The sequence below is a fragment of the Dermacentor silvarum genome, chromosome 5 (genome assembly GCF_013339745.2).
Source record: "Dermacentor silvarum isolate Dsil-2018 chromosome 5, BIME_Dsil_1.4, whole genome shotgun sequence".
In the NCBI taxonomy this organism is placed as follows: domain Eukaryota; kingdom Metazoa; phylum Arthropoda; class Arachnida; order Ixodida; family Ixodidae; genus Dermacentor; species Dermacentor silvarum.
In genome coordinates this window covers 27,146,772-27,163,675 of record NC_051158.1, presented here as the reverse complement: position 1 = coordinate 27,163,675, position 16,904 = coordinate 27,146,772, and the positions used below count along the sequence as shown (strand labels likewise).

Below are 16,904 nucleotides of genomic sequence, written 5' to 3'. Positions count from 1 at the left end.
CGTACTCTTCGCTCGCTGCGGCGGCCGCGCTTCCCCACGCGCGGCCGCCGCAGGAAGCGAAGGTTCGTGTGGTCTATCGCTTCAACGGAAACTGAGCGGCGTAAGCACAGCGCATACAAAGGGGAGAGCCGTGTGGAGATCGCTTTCAAGATACGGTGCGCGCGACAACACCGACAGCCGGCACAGGCGCAAAGTACAAGAACGTATTTGTTGGCAGAGTAGGAGGAGCCGCCCCCCCCACTCCCTCCCTCCCGCGCTACCTTCCCGCATTGCTCCTTTCGCGTGGGGAGATTTCGTCGCCAGTTACCCTTGCGCTCGGTTGCAAGATACGCATTTGGCGCTGCAGCACAGCGTCGCCCCCCCCCCCCCCCTCCCTTCCATACCCCCAAGGCCTTTCACGCAACAGAAGTCGCGTTTGCTCTCCACTGTGTGTTCGCTGTCCGTGAAGGCGCGCGTCCTTTCACTCGCACATACGGCACGCGGTGACGACTTTATCGCCCTTAGACTCGTGCTCCACGTCTCATGCTCCTCCTTCGCATCTCATTCGTTGATCTCCTCTCCCATCGGTGGGCGCACCTCGTGCTTGCTACCGCCCTAGTCGGCGAGATTTTCCCGCGGAAGCCGCAATTTCGTCTCACGCGGCTGCACTGTAAGAGGTATGCGTATACATTGAGTTCTATGGGAGGGTAAATGGGAGTCGGAAAAGGCCACGTTGTAGCCAGTTCTGCACGGTTACGTTATAAGTGGTCTATACTTACTGTAAATGCTTTTTACGTACGTGTGCCTGAGTGAGTTCACCTCTCGACTCATTAATTTAGCTAGTTTTAATTGTGTTTCGATGATACGAATTTCGGCTAATACGAATTTTTTTCGTGACCCCGTGAGATTCGTATCATCGAGATTCCACTGTAATCGGTGGTCTGTCAAGTTGCAGAATGGGTGCTAAGGAAAGGAAAGCACAGTCGAGGACGGCAAATAGTTAGGTGGGATGATGAAATCAAGAAAGTTGCAGGCGCAGCATGAAATAAGATAATGCAAGACAGGGGTAATTGGAGATCATTGGGAGAGGCACCAAGGTCATTGAAGAGCGGCACATACCCAATGTTACACGCTCAGTGACCCAAGTTGGGCCGATGTTGGTTTTCAACCCAGTTCTCTCAGCACAGCAGCCAGATGCAGCCCATTTGACAACTCAGTGATGCAAGTTGGTGGGAAAAAAGTTAGGTGCGGACATGCATACATACATACAGGCCTACTGCTAACTGGGTGAAGTTCTTAAAGAATGCTATTGCGTTAAAAATGAACTTTGGCAATTCATATATTGTGTTGGGCTGGTAACTGATGGTGTACTGTGGCTACTGAATGGATACCAATAGAACTGACGTGCAATCGTGGACAGCAGACAATTAGGTAGTGTGATGAAATAGAAAACTTGCAAGCATAGGCTGATGGTGATGACCTTAGGATCTTGCAATCACGTTGCATTAGTTAGAGCTTTGCATAGCTTTAGAATGTATCAGATGAAAAAAAAGTAAGCGATACGTTCTGCTGTCCAGGAGAAACCTTGCACTGACAAAAGTTTGCCCTGTTTTCGAATATTCATTGTGCAGTGTCCGTTGAAGCCCTCACTTTAGGAATACTGAACCAAAAGGGTTATGTTGTGTTCCGCGGCTATGCATTGTAAAGTGCCCTGGCATTTATTCTATTGTTGGATTTACTTCTTGTTCCCGATGCTGGTAACAGGACTGCAATCGCTCCAATTATTTTTCTGCAGGCTCCACAAGTGCAACGAACCTTGGTGAAAGTATCGCTGCCAAAATGTCAGTGATACTTTCCAAGGTGATCGATCAGCAGGAGGTTGGCACGCAGTGCAGCATCTTGCCTCGGGCGGCCAAGTCTGTCGGGTGCTCCTTCAATGCAGCCAGCAAGTCGAGTGGCGTGCAGACTACAGAGACTGTGGATCAGTCAAGCTCCACCTCAGGTGGGCAGTGGCCGGCACTTCTCTTTCTTTTGCTTGCTTGTGTGAGTGTGTGGTAAATAGCCAAGTCTGCCTAGCTTGGTACAACCTGCTTATGTTTGTATGACATTCTGCTGCCGAGGACATATTAGCTGGTTTGCGATTCTTGTCTGCATTCTGATTGGGGCAAAATGCAAAAATACTGCTCTACTCAGCACATTGAAGCACCTTAGGTGGTAGAGCTTAATCCAGAGCCCTCTTGCCTGGTGTTGTAGGCCTTGCGTGGCTTTACGATAACGTTAAACCCAGTGAGTCTCTTAGTTATGCCTAAATCAGTATATTAAAAATGTGGATACAGATCAATGTTGAATGTTAGTCGACTGCTATGTTTGATGTGAATAAAATTCAAACAGAATACTTTAATGCAGTTAACTACAAAACATACTTTGTGTTTTATCAATATGCTCATTCATTGAGAGAGGCGAGAACTGCACTGGAAATGTCAGGATTCTTGTTCTGGGACAGCTTTGAGTCAAGACATCCCACAGCACAGTCATCAGGCAATGAGCAGCATGTACCGGGTGCCTGAGGTGTACGCCAGCTATCACTTCAGCCGACCTGTAGGCGTCTTCAAGTGATTGCTGGCCATGCATTCGTTTTGATCAACTCCTGTCGATAGCAGCTTCAGGTTTTTTGCGCAGTGTTTGCAGAGTGCAGTGGCTGACGAGAGCTCTTCTGTACTGCCAATTTATCCCAGTGGATAACTGGGATATCCCAGTTCTTCTGCAGCGTTCCTGTTACAGTATAGACCACTTATAACGTAAGCGCTTATAGTGCAGGACCGGATATAGTTCGGTCTTTTCAGACTCGCATTAATTTTCCCATAGCACTCCATGTGTACACGTATTGCTTGTAGTGCAGTTGCGGGAAATGAAATACCGGTTACAGTGCGGCTGCCTGGGAGTACGGAAGTCAGCGGAGACGGCGAACGTTCCCCTCAAACGGGCGCCCCAAGGTGTGCTCGAGGAAGAAAGAGAGACGAAGTGGAGGAGAAGGGCACATGGTGCGAACAAACAGCCAGTGAGGCTGAAAGCAGAATCTTGAGTGCGAGTCGTGAAATATCACGGCTCGCATAGCGTGCGAGGGCCACGAAACTGGCTTGCTTAAGGATAACAGCAGTAAACGAAACTTCAGGGAGCGGGCGGCGCCGGCACGGCACGGCGAAGGGGCGAAGGGCGCACGTGGAGACCGTGGTAATCGTGGAATGTGAGGGAGGAGGGCGGCAGGGAAGCGGATTTCGCCTCGGCAACTCTGCCGCTTCGGTGGCTCCCCTCGTAGCTCCCTCACTTTCGACTGTCACCGTGCGCTCCAGCCGGCCCAGCGCCAGCTCCCCGAAGTTTCGTTTTCTGCCGTTATCAGGAAGCGGGCGTTTGCCGGCGTGAGCAGGTTCGATGGCCGGCCTGGGACAGCGCCGCTGCTTCCCTCTGCGCCGTAGCCGCAGTGCACAAGGTCAATACGTGACTTAGAAAGTAGAAGATACATAAAGGAGAAAGAAGGGTTCACTGCCATTTTCTACACATGGCTACGGTAGCATGGCTGAGACGTCTGCACGTACACGCATGTTCCGGCGCAACGCAGAATCGGCTACCTTGCCATGAGAGAGGGTGAAATTTCCACCGCGTTTTTTTTTTTTTTTTTTGTTCCTGCGCGACATTGAGGGGTCTCTCCTAAGCTTTTACTCTATGGCGGTGCCGGAGCAATGCCGGTTGGAGGCGCCGCCGCGTGATTTGGTTTGAATTAACAAGATTCGACTGTAAATTGAATGCAAACGTTCTAGCCGCATTTCTCGACTGTCGCATACGCGTGGCAGCTCGGTGCACATGTTTTGCATATGTGTGGGCCTTGAAAATAGTTGCTTTGGTTATAGTGCGGTACCACTTATAGTGCGGATATTCGCGACTCCGGCGACTTACGTTATAAGCGGTCTACACTGTACAATGTGCTAAAACCTTTTGCTGATGTGAAGCCCTTCCACATCGAGACGCGAGACAGTAGTGAGCAAATTCCATTGCCTTTGCAATGAGTTGAATCTGCTGTTATCAGTAAAGGTCGTGCACGATGCTCACATATAAATTACACCGCAGTAGCCGCCCGCGTTTACATGAATGCGACAGTAGCGCATCGCATTTCCAAGCGCCTTTGGGAAAGGCAATGCGACACCGTTTACATATAGCGCATTAACTCTGTTGAGAACGTTGCGCCACATGGTATCGTATGAGGTAAGCGTAGCCCACTTCCAGCGTAACTGGTTTCCGGTAGTGGGCCGAGTGGTAAAAGAAACGCGAGTTGACACTTACTCGCGAGCATGGAGGAAGGCAAAAATTTTTTCCTTCCTCCATGCTCGCGGGCAACAGGATCGTGCGACGCACCTGCTGTTTCAGCCGCCATGTTTGTTGTGATGTCTCGCAGTGCGGCAGCGGCCGCGCCGCTGGTTGGTTGGCCAGTTGTAATCCCGCAACGAATGCATTCCCATAATTCCTGATGCGATATGCTTCTGTTTACATGCGCCACTGAAATGCGCATTCTCCATCTCAAACTACCCTTGTTTGGGGCGATAGATGCGATACGCTTCTGTCGTATTCATGTAAACGCCGCTAGTGTCTTCAAGGTCACTGTCAACTGGGTAGCCATTGCGCAACAAAGCTTCCTTTTAAAAGCTTCCTTGTATTTCTATTCACAGAAACCAAACGGTGCACTGCCACAATCCTGCTGTACGCTTCCACCTATTTTATCCCATTCTTTGCAAAGGCACTAATAAAGTCAAGCCTGGAGATGTTATTTTGTGCACCCCCAGCACTATTAATACATGTTTACACAAAGTTGGCAAAATTGGCGTGTTGGCCACAGTAAGGACAAGAAGTGATGACGCTTTCTGCATTTTATAGCTGGAAACAAGAAAACTTTTTTTTATTTTGGTTCACAGTATACATGGCAAGCACAGGAAGACCGTGCTAAAGGTATTTTGCAACACCTGACTAAGGCCCAGCCTTTTCTTGGTAATTCAGGTGCTGGCGGTTGCAGCATAAGATTTGCAAAATGGTTTACGTAATGTTCACCGTTGCTAAGTGGAATTTGAATTTGTTCTTTGTCACAGCGTAATAATAATACAGTCGCCGACTGATTTTTAGGACACCCGATTTTCCGGACCTGCCGAAATATTCAGACTCTGCCATGGTATTGCACCGCGCTCCACAGACTCGATGTATAACAACCAAAATTTCGCATGTTTCAAACTCTTCTCATTTGATTTTGCGGACTTTTTCTCTCAATCGCAAGTCAAGAGCTATCGAAAATGTAAACATCGGCGCCATGTCGTTTTTTTGCAGCATCAAACCCCCTGTTGCACGCATCTCGCTTGCCATTTTGGAGCTTCCATTTCCGATACAGCCTCGATATCAGGCACCGCTTGCTGCACCCTCCCGCGAGGCTTCGCGCTGTTGTTGCTGTCAGCACTTCTCAGTCGCATGTGGTCAGTTGTACGCTCGGCCACAAACTATTGCGCGGCGCACGCCGGCGCGTTTCGAAACTGCCCTCCGCACCTTCTCGCCGCCCACCCCTATTGTCGAGACTAACGCTTGCACGCCAGTGCGTCCCTCCGTGACTGCAAGCGTGCATGTTACCGCGCTTCCTCCTTGTGCGATGGTGATATCCGAGTGTAGGCGCGAGGTGCCCCTCTTGACATTGGCACAGTGGCGGCTTCGATGAACAAAACTGTGTGAAGCGTGAGCTGGCCCACGCCGCATACCGCGACGCTAGGCTCAGCCGCTTCAACAACCGATTGTCTGCAGTGGTTTCATCGGCAGCTGCTACAGATGGCGCTGACACTGTCCTCGTCGTCCGCCCCCAATTCGATAAGGGCTTCGAAGCGAGGAAATTGTAGAAGATTGACGATGGAATATAAGCCCACTGTTATCTGGCAAGTGCAAAGTGGCCGATTGCAAGCGGATGTCACAAAGGCAGTTGAAATCTCGAAGCAGGCAATATTAGTCTCCCTAAAAAACATGGGGCAGATTTTTGAAGCCGACGATAAACCTGTTGGATCTCGACAGTAGAATGTCTGCCAAGGTGCCCACCGAAAATTGGAGGAAGCGTTTCTGATGAGGCTGAAAGCCATGATCACCAAGCAAGTGCCGGTGTCTGGTGATGTTTTAAAGCAAAAGGCAGAAACCCTGGCGCTTCAGATGAACATTGGGGGTTTTAAATTTAGTGATGGCTGGGTATGAAATGTAAAAACAAGAAACAATGTAAGCTTTAGGAAGATGGGCAGTAAAAGTGTCTCATCAGAGAAATTTGTCGTGCCAGCGAATCATAAGTTTAGCAAATGCCAAACATGGCCTTGAAACCTCCAGTACTCAATGAGGATCAGAGAGCAAGCTGGGTCGAAGCTTTTTGACACTGTCCTCTAAGGACGTAGAAATCCATGAAAGTTTTCAAACACTCCAGATTCTCTCACTTTGTAATTTTTTACTATTCTGAAAAATAATTTCTACGGGTGGGCTTCACAAACAGTCATTAAGCATTCCGATGCAGAAATATTGAGTCAATCAAAAAGGACCACTAGGGGTCATTTGTTCATACTTGAAATCACCCTCAAGACATCCCAAATCAAAAAAAAAAAAAAATGAAGCTCATCATTAACTTTAGTATCTGTTCTTTCGCATTTCGTAATACAGTCGAACCCACTTATAACAATACCAGTTCTAACAATATAGACAACTTTTGTATGTTTTCTATGGTGAAATAACCCGCTTGCTACAACTCCCCCAGGCCTCATTATCGGTTATAACGATGTAATCCGGCCACTGGGTGTCCGTGCCGAAAGGTAATGTAATGCGAAGTCTCTGAAAAAAAAAAAGAAAGAAATTCGAGCTGCCACACGCTGCCGCGCTGTTTTCTAGCCTTTGCCGCATTGCCAGCCTCGCGCACCTCTCTCCCGTCACCCTTCCACCCCTCCGAAATAGAATGGACTGTGGCCATAGCTCTACGACGCACCACCCTTGGAAACACAAATGGGCCGTGCCAACTGCACTGATAGCGCTGTGTGCTGGCCCGTCATACCGCGCAGTTGTGCCATCGGTTTAAGGCGCTTGGGTTCGTCTTTGTTGCTTGCGTTGAAGTCATTCCTGGCCATGTGGTTTCTCAGCCTCGTCTGACTCACCGCCAAAACGGAAGACGGCTGATCTGCCCACTAATCATCGGCAATGCACGACGTTGCCGGTGAAAAAGTGCACTCTTATATATTTAGAAACAAAGTGCTTCTAACCAATGAGGTGATCGTCGCGGACATGCTTGCATCGGATAGCGACGATGGCAGCGATGACGCGATAGGGCAGGCTGCCTCAACCTTTTCCTTGGAGGAGGGCCCTGCAGGTAATTCAGTCCCTGTGAGGCTTCACTCTTGTGAATGACCTTCCGCTGCACTACGTGGAGCACCGAGATGCCTAGGAGAAGCCTGTCGGCAAGCTTTGCGGAAAACAAGCAAAGCTGACGGACATAGGGTTTTCTCGTGCTGGCCAGTGAGTAGTAGTACATGGTGAGGTGCTTGTGGCGTTCTTGCCTCAGAGTTTCTTCTGGACTTCTCAAGCTGAGGGGCTGGCGTGGTGTCACGCGTACGTCAACGCTTGGTACATTCGCTTGAACAAGCGGAATTAACACAACGCGAGGTGCCGCACACAAACAACATTCATTCAATATGGAACTTCAACAGCAGTAGCACGCAGTAACATCCAACGCTTATTGCTCACTGCACGCGTCTTCCCTAGCTATGTTCTACGATCGCACTACCGCGTTGACCCCCATCTGTGGGGTGATTGTTTATACGCTAGCGTCGGGGCGCTTAAAGTACCGGTTATGTTCGTCGCGGATATCGTCGTCATCGATGTCCCCGCTCACATGACTAAGGCACAGTTCGCTGAGGAGCTGTCACGCTCCAGCAGAGCGGGACTCGTGCCGGCTAGCGCTCCTGGTTGCGGACCGGCCCAGCTTAGTTCGCTAGACGGGACGGTGACTGGCTACAGCCAGCCTGACAGCGTGAGTGCTGACGTGTCCTGGCAGGTAGGTCCGAGCCAGCGGTAGTTCCTGAGGCGGTGGTCAGCTGCTCGCCGAGCGTGGTACTCGGGCAGGACGTCGCTGGATCGCCTAGGTACTGGGGCAGGACCCGGAGTGGCATTCTCCAGCCGTCTTGTCCTGGAACGCTGCGCCCCGGCCACCACGTCCTTCTATGCAGGTGCCCCTTCTCCAAGATGGCGTCTGCATGCGCTCGCTTCACTTCTTTTTGAAATCTCCTCTTATGTGCCTTCGATCGTATTATAACTTTCTCTTCTTTCTTTGTTTGCGGTTGTCACTCCTGACACGTGGCAACTTTCTCGCATTATTCAAAAGGCTTCTTTTGAGGCCACCAAAGCGATGTCTCGGCGAAGCTCGCGTATGACTTGCCGCCGCGACCCCGCTTTGGAGTTGTTATAGCAGTGCCATTCTTGAACGCCGACAGCCGTGGCTTGTTACACGCGATCCGAGTGTGGGGGAAGCAGAGTTGAATAGATAACCGAGTCAACACAATCAGCAGCCGGATGGAGGAAGGTGCTGGGGGCACTGGCCTCCCCGCCATTACAGTTGAACCCACTTATAACAATATTCAAGTCCCACGAAAATTCCATTATTATAACCGATAATTGTTATAACCGGGTTGCATGAAAAAAAAAAATAGGGGAATGGCAAAGCTGTTGTGAGAAAACTACAATGGGGGGAGGCCAGTGCACCTCCCCATCACCTTTATCCATCCGGCTGCTGATTGTGTTGACTAGTTTACCTGTTTAAGTCTGCTTCCTGCGCGCTCAAATCGCATGTAACAAGTCACCGCTGTCGGCCTTGCAGAATGGCACCGCTATAGTAAAGCCTCGTTAATTAGGATTTCACGGGACCGAAAATATGTCCGAATTAACCGAATGTCGAATTATCTAGGGACCAAAAAAACAAACATATGCTTTCTACGTCCACACGCTTTTATTTGCTGAATAAATCAGCAGAATCCTGTTTCTATGTTGCACAAAAGCAGGGCGGAAGTGGCAGTTCTCGTCATCTCGTGTCTGTTTAGTGCTTGCAGCGGCGAAGGCCTCGCCACTTCTGTCACAGCGCGGCCGTGGTGCGAGTCTTCTGAGACGCACTTTTCACTACCGCACGCACATCCCGATTATGAATTTCGCCCGTGTCCCCAGGTCGCTGCCCATCGCGATGTAGACGGTGCTTTTCATCCTCGACAGTTATGCACAGAGTAAAAACGAAACTATTTGCCGCAACCGCGGCTGCTGTCGACGCGATCCTGGACGGCGACCTTGCGGTTCTGAAAACGCGCGGCTGATGCACGCACAAAGTCAAAAGAAAACTACCATTTGCTGCAACTGCGGACGAAACCGCGGTACAGTAGCTAGAATGGGGAAGTGTGACGAGCGGCACGTAGCGCCTAGGCCCCCATTGAAGCCGCTGGCAGGGAACCGCAAGGGGGCGCGCGCTGTCGTTGACACGTCGCCCGATGCGAGTTGTGCCGGCTCTGCTGCTTCAGTGACGGCGACCGCCCTGACCTGTGGGAAGTAGCGCTCGTTTCTTTTTGTGCTGCAGCAAGTCTATATGTGTACTCATGGCATGAAAACATTGCTTCGTGCTGGGGTGGTACTATCGTACTGCTGCCCAATTTTTTTTCACGATGAACTGCCTCAGTTTCTACGATTTGGTCAAAACTCCCAGTAGTGGCAACTGTGAAGGGGGCGATCTGACACTTCTCCTCAGCAGTGAGGTTGTAAATCATGAACTGGACACACTGCTGGATAGTGGGAAGGTTGAAGAAGCTTCTCACATGATAAAGAAGTCCACAATGCTTTATTTACACGTACAGTAGCGCAGAAGCACACGGACGGCGAAATAAACAGACTGAAGAGATCGTTAACTAATAACTGAGTGTTTATTGCACGAGAACAGATATATATATCACCGCACAAAAGTATGGGAGAAGGAGGACACACAAACAAATCAACCCAGCAAGTTTAACTGACACAGGCGCCTAACGCCACAAACACTCAGTTAGTCCCGTCTATTTCTTTCGCCGTTCGTGTGCTTCTGCGCTACTGTGCCATACCAACTAGCCCACCAGTCTGTCCTTTTGAATCCGCAATGCTTCCCGACCATCATTACGCTGAAAAGATATGCGACTCGCGGCTAGTCTTCTGCTTAACAGGGTCTGCGATTGCACGCAAAGCAATCCTGAAATCTGTGTGCAAGGAATGCTTTGACAAGCTTCTTGTTGCCGCCGGTGAAGCCAACAAACAGCTGGCAGTGTTCACCAAGTTTGGTGCCAATGGGGGCCTCATTTACCCTTCGGAGAAGCTCTTCTCATTTGTATAGACGCCCTTGAAACCACTTTTTTCGATGTGGTTCAGTTACAACGAGCTGCACAGTACAGCTTGGAAGGAGCTTCTCTCCTGCCTGCACAAAAACGAGGTACATACCGGGCTGTGCACCGCAGGGCCCCAGCCTTATCAACCAGGTTACAAAATTCTTTTTGGTCAACTCTTCTTTGCACTGCTACACGAAGGCACTCAACAAAGAGAGAGCGTCTTCCCGTGAAAAGAAGCACCTGAAGTTCAGGCGCGTCTCTAAGCAGAGAATAACATTGTGTTTGAAGTGTTTGTGAACAATTAAATTTTTTTTTTCTCGTGAGAAATAAAGCACCAGTTCAGGTGCATTACGTAGCAAAGCATCATCGATGACTGAGAATGGTTTGTTTTAAACGGATTGTGAGCCACTTTTCAAAAATGAGTTGCATGAACAGTAGGCCAAAAATAAAATGTTTGCTGTCGAGTTACCACTGGGAATTTTCTTGCTTTGTATTCGATAAGGTGTCAGCGGGAGTAAATCGGCTAAAGCAAGCTACATTCTACCATCGACGCTACCTTGGCGCTTTTCAATTAATAAAACGCTAGCATAGCTACTCATTCGCCATTTCCCACCATGCACGTGCGAGTATATTACGAAGCTTTCTTTATTTGTTATTGCATATTAAGCGGCGCTCGCGGATGATCGCATTCCACGCAGCTCCCTTGCACTGCGGCTGCTAGCCGCCGACGCGGCCAACGTGTAATCGTGTGGCAGCGCCACCTCTCGGTTTCCTCCCAAAGGGCCACGCGCGAGCCAGCGCGTTCAACACACTTCCGCATTCTAGCCACTGTAATTGTGGTCACTATCGACGCGATCATGGATGGCGACTACTCAGTTATGAAGGCACGCGCCTGACAGCGGTACCGAGTCAAAACGAACCTACTGCTTGCCGCGATCTCTGCGGACGAAACCGCGGTCACTATATCGAAGCGATCATGGATAGCGACTACGCAGTCATGAAAACGTGCAGCCAACGCGGTACTATGCGCAGCGGTAAACTCAAGAATAAAGGCTTTAAAGGCACAAATAGGCACGAAGCATTCCGGCGTTGCTCTCATTCCAGTACGATTTTCACTGATGACTATGCCGATGCGAACTCCGTCGCTTCGTTTTGGTGGATGCTAACGCCGGTTTTGGCTCTATTGCGTCACACATTTGCAGCACTCCACCAGCCCAGTGCTGTCAGCTCAGTTGGCGCGGTCCATTCGTGTTTCGGAGGGTGGCGCGGCGTAGAGCTATGGGCACAGCCCGTTCGTGTTTGGAGGGCTGGAAGGGCAACGGGACACAGGTGCGCGAGGCTGGCGATGCGTTGAAGGATGGAAAACAGCGCACGTCGGCGTGCAACGGCTCAAATTTCCTTTTTTTTTTTCTCTCTTCTCTTTTCAAGGAGTTCGCATTCCATTCCCTTTCTGCATGGACACCCAGTAGCCAGACTTCATCGTTGTAACCGATAATGCAGCATGGGGGCATTGTAAAAAGTAGGTTATTTCACCATAGAAAACATACAAAAGTTGGTGGTGCAGCGCTTCTCATTGTTATAACCAATATATTGTTAAAACTGGTATCGTTGTATGTGGGTTTGACTGTATAATTTTCTCGCAACAGCCATGCCATTCCTTTGACTTTTTGCATGCAACTCGGTTATAGCAATTATTGGCTATAACCCTGAAATTTTCGTGGCACTTGAATATTGTTATAAGTGGGTTCAGCTGTACTACTTTTGTTTCATTTGTGCAGCATCGAGGCCTTTTACTTCTCCATCAACAGCCAGCGATGACAATTCAAAGCAGGGATGCCTCCACCAAGATCATCTCTGTGACTATGAGGCTGATAAACTGTTTCCTCCGGAAGCACATGCCAGGGTCCATACTGGTGAGTGTCTGTTTAAGTGCCATTTGTGCCCTCAGAGCTTCTCAAGAAAAGGCACCCTGAAGAGACACTTGTACGTCCACACGGGTGAGCGGCCATTTCAATGCCCTTCATGCCTTCAGAGCTTCTCACGAAAAACCAACCTCAAAGACCACTTGCTCACCCACACAGGTGAGAAGCCATTTCAGTGCCCTTCATGCCTTAAGAGGTTCTCACGAAATGCCTATCTGAAAACTCACCTGCGCACCCACACCGGTGAGAAGCCATGGCAGTGCCCTTCATGCCCTCAACGCTTCTCGCTTAAGGTCAGCATGAAAGATCACCTGTGCACCCACACAGGCGTGAAGAAGCCATATCAATGCCCTTCATGCCCTCGGAGCTTCTCACAAAAGTCCCAACTCAAAATCCACCTGCGCACCCACACAGGTGAGAAGCCGTTTCAGTGTCCTTCTTGCCCTCGGAGCTTCTCACAAACGACCCACCTAAAAGATCACCTGCGCACCCACACAGGTGAGAAGCCATGGCAGTGCCCTTATTGCCCCCAAAGCTTCTCGTATAAGTCGAGCATGAACAACCACCTGCACAGACACATAGGCGTGGAGAAGGCATATCAATGCCCTTCATGCCTTCGGAGCTTCTCACTAAAGTCCCAACTCAAAATCCACCTGCGCACCCACACAGGTGACAAGCCATGGCAGTGCCCTTCATGCCCTCAAAGCTTCTCGCGTAAGTCCCGCATGGAAAACCACTTGCGCACCCACACAGGCGAGAAGCCATGGCAGTGCCCTTCTTGCCCTCAAAGATTCATCCAAAAGTCCGGCATGAAAGACCACCTGCGCTGGACCCACACCGGTGAGAAGCCATTTCAGTGCCCTTCATGCCCTCAAAGCTTTGCGCGCAAGTCCAGCTTGAATAGACACCTGCGAACCCACACAGACGAGAAGCCATTTTAGTGCCCTTCATGCCTTCGGAGCTTCTCACTAAAGACCCACCTGATAACCTACCTGCGCGTGTGGTGAGAAGCCATGATGGTGCCCTTCATGCCCTCAATGTTTCTTGTATAAGTCCAGCATGAAGAAACACCTGTGAACTGTCATATGTAAGAGGCCGCCGGTGGCGCGAAAAAGAAAAGGAGCACGAGAAACACGGGGTTCCGAACGGCGCGAGGCGCACGAACCGAGGCATAGTCGAGAGATGAACGGCGCTGTCCGTTGAGTTTCAACGTGGCACCGGGTCAGGAAGGTCGCATCTCCAGCTACGTTCTGGCGACGGGAGACTTGGGGGTCTGGTTGAGTCCGCGACGCTGGCCGTCCAAGGTGTGGCCGTTGACCTCGGCAAGTTCGGGCGAGGCTCCTGGACGGGCTGCAGCTTCTCACGGCAGGACCAGGCACCCCAGAGAGGATCCCCCTTCTGCGGCAGACCGGCACGTTTGATTCTCCTCGGGACGCCACGTCGGCACTCCTGAAGAAGTTGCGACGCATCCCGACGCTAGGCCTAGGCAGGTGGGCCTAAGCTACGGCGAACGCCATCAATGACGAGCTGATGAGCTCGCCACCGACAAAAGAGAACGCGAGTCGTCGGCATCTACGGCAGCATCGACACCCGAAGGAATACGACTGGGACCCGACGTAAGGAACTTCAAGTCATCGGTCCGTAAGAGCCCATGTTTTTGTTTGCGAAGCAGTTAGGCCGAAGGCAGGCTGGCTAGACTCTGATGAATCCGCGCTAAGACTGACCGAGAGACTTTAAGGCGGAGCGAGGCTCCGAAACCGAGATAGTTTTGTTTAAGTAGTTTGTAGTTAATCTGAGTTTGCTGTTTGAGTTCCAGTGAAGGCTTTTGTTGAATCAATTTTAGTTTCGCGTGCCTTTAGTTTTGACTTTCGGTTTTAGTGTTGTGTGTCGCGTGCGTTCACCATCCCTGTACATATTAAATCCTCGTTTGCTGTGCCGCCGGTCGTGTCTCTCCTCCATCGAGAGTAGCGCATGCACGCAACCCTCCGCACTCCCAAGTAAAGGTGACATGAACCCACACAGACCAGAAGCCATTTCAATACCTACATGCCCTCTGTGCTTCTTGCGCAAGTCCAGCATGAAGGCACACCTGCACACCCACACAGGCGAGAATCCATTTCAGTGCCCTTCATGCACCCAGAAATTCTCACTGAAGAGTGCCAGGAAGCAACACCTGAGCATTCATCCAGGTGACCGACCATACCATTACGCTGTCTGCTCCAAGTCCTTTGCATGGGCTGATTTCTTGAGCAGACGTAACAGAATACTGCACCATGGTACTGTAGAGTAGGTCAACAGCCATGTTGACCTGGTGCACGCTGCAGGGTGTTCTGCTGCATCAGGTAGCACAAGTGTCCTCGTATGCTCTTAACTGACGAAGCAAACATCATTTGTTGGTTTAAAGCGGGAACACGGTACAGGAAGAAGTTTGGCACGGGACTCGCTGTCTTTTGAAAGCAAGGTCAGAGGAGACAGGCCAATGCAAGATATCCAACTGAGGTGGTGTCACACGTAATGTAAAGAAAATCAAATGTATATGGTTCAGACATGATGAGAACTTTATATGACTTTGGGTGAAGCCCACTTCCAGTTTGCTGCCTGGGGTTCTCCCCCTATTTCTGACAAATATGTGGAAAATAGTTTTTTTTTGTCTTTTTGTTGATTGTTTATTCTTGGTGTGCTTTGCAGATTTATATAGAAAATAAAAAATTTTTCTGGGTTTTTATATGTCTCGTCATTAAAGGGTTAAATGTGGTGGGTGATGCCGGAATACGATGCCACCACAGCGAAACATGACGCTCGTTTGACGCCGCCTGCAGCAGGGAACAGCGGTGTGTTTGGATTATCGCCTATTAAATGCGTGCATCACGCTTCCAACGACACTGTGCCACAGGTGCTGTGAAACGTATAGGGGAAGATAAGCTTATCGCAATGGTGCTGACTGTTATGTCTGTGGATGCAATGTGCTACGACCGACGAGATTTGCTGGTATCAGAAGAGGAAACTAAGTGCGTGCCATCATTTTCACTTGGCACAGGCAGTTGCGTACGGTGGCGGAAGATGCTCTGGCGAGCGCCTACTGCTCTCAATCGTGTGGGTCTCGCACCTTTTTCTCGTTCACTTAAGATCTAGCGGCTGCGAAACATTTGCTGTTTGGCGATTTACTGAACGCTGCTGGCAAAACATCTGAATTTCTGGGAATGTATGAAAGGGACCCTGCAACGATTTTGACAATATTGTACAAACGCACCAAGTCGTTAGGGTAGGTCCTTCAGATCATTGAGTGATACATTTAAGTGCTCTGCATAATGCATGTAACTTATTATAATAGGGGTGTGTAAATAGCCATTCTTGAGACCGAATAAAATATGAATTGAATGGTGTGAGAATCAAAATTGAATATTGATTATTGCTGATTGCGAAAGCCACTGACAGTATTGCAAGGTGGCGCCAGCTGCTTCGCGTCCGCGTGACCGGCGATCGTGCAAGCGTCAATAAAAGAGAAAAGGAAAAAAAGACAAGTGAATGGCAGCATCTCTCTCAGAGAGTGCGGAAATGCTCCGCGCAAGCAGCAGTAGGTGCGCCGACAAAGCACAAAGCTGTGTCGCTTGACAGAAAGTTGCAAATTTTGCAAGACTCAAAGAAGTACGAGCTTGTGTGGTTGATGATATCTACGATACTGAAAACCTGGAATGGCACGATCTTGAAGGTTACAACCAGTGGCCATGCCGATCAACGGAAAAGGCGGGCTTTGTGCGCCAGGACCGAACCTCTCATGGCTGAAACCAACACAATGGAAGCCGCTGACATTACCGAACTTGGAGCATGTCGCTACTGATGATGAAATAGATGGTGTTTCAATGGAGGAGTTTATGAGTGCAGATAGTGCTACCTCGTTCTGCCAAGAGATCTCCAACGGGGCGATTGTTGACGAGGCGATTGTTGTCGCAACACGCGGCACCGTTGTGTGGCGAAGGCAACGGCAGCAGCGGCAGTGACGAGAAGATTGACAATCTTTGACACCGACCCCGATGTTCGCCCAAAGTGCCCTGTCATCGATCGAGACCCTCATTGATTTCAAGCACAACAAATTATAGCCACTAGTGTTCGCGCAGCAGTTGGATGCGACGCACAACGTAGTTGTGAACCTGAAAGTTCTCGATAACAAGTGAAGATTTATAACTATTTGAGAGTGCCTAACGCTTAACATGCTGTTTAGAGGTATAAATAAACATTTTATTTTTCACAGCCTACTTTCTACGACATTCATTTTTTATTGCAAGTGGCAAATTTGGCTTTGGAACTGCAAAGGTATGTTTGGCAGGTTTTTTTTTTTATGGCAGTCCAGATATACCGATTATCCGTTATAACAATTGGATTTTTCGTTCTTGATATCGTTATAAGTGGACTCCACTGTACGTTCCTATCCTACAAAAAATTTGCTGAAAAACAGAAATTACTAATTACCTGTGCCCTAAGTGAACCTTATATGCTCCCCTGACACTGCTAGGATTAAAGTGAACAAAAGTACTTCCCGCTGGCTCAAGAACAGCAGCGGGTCTTGATCGTATCCACTATT

At 49.6% G+C, this 16,904-nt stretch overlaps 2 protein-coding genes across 22 annotated transcripts in view; one reads left to right on the top strand and one right to left on the bottom strand.

The window, feature by feature from the left end:
• LOC119453141 (gastrula zinc finger protein XlCGF57.1-like) overlaps positions 1–13,404 on the top strand; it is a 95,770-nt gene extending 82,366 nt beyond the window's left edge. For 6 of the 8 annotated variants that reach the window (XM_049667587.1, XM_049667586.1, XM_049667585.1 and 3 more), the window contains 2 exons: positions 1,775–1,981; positions 12,182–13,404. In XM_049667587.1, the coding sequence (XP_049523544.1) occupies positions 1,775–1,981; positions 12,182–13,266 (1,292 nt within the window). In that variant the 3' untranslated portion in view covers positions 13,267–13,404. The remainder of the gene's footprint in view (positions 1–1,774; positions 1,982–12,181) is intronic. The other 2 variants (XM_049667589.1, XM_049667588.1) reach the window with 2 other exon arrangements.
• LOC125939709 (zinc finger protein 84-like) overlaps positions 1–16,904 on the bottom strand; it is a 111,520-nt gene that overhangs the window by 37,657 nt on the left and 56,959 nt on the right. The window lies entirely within an intron of this gene.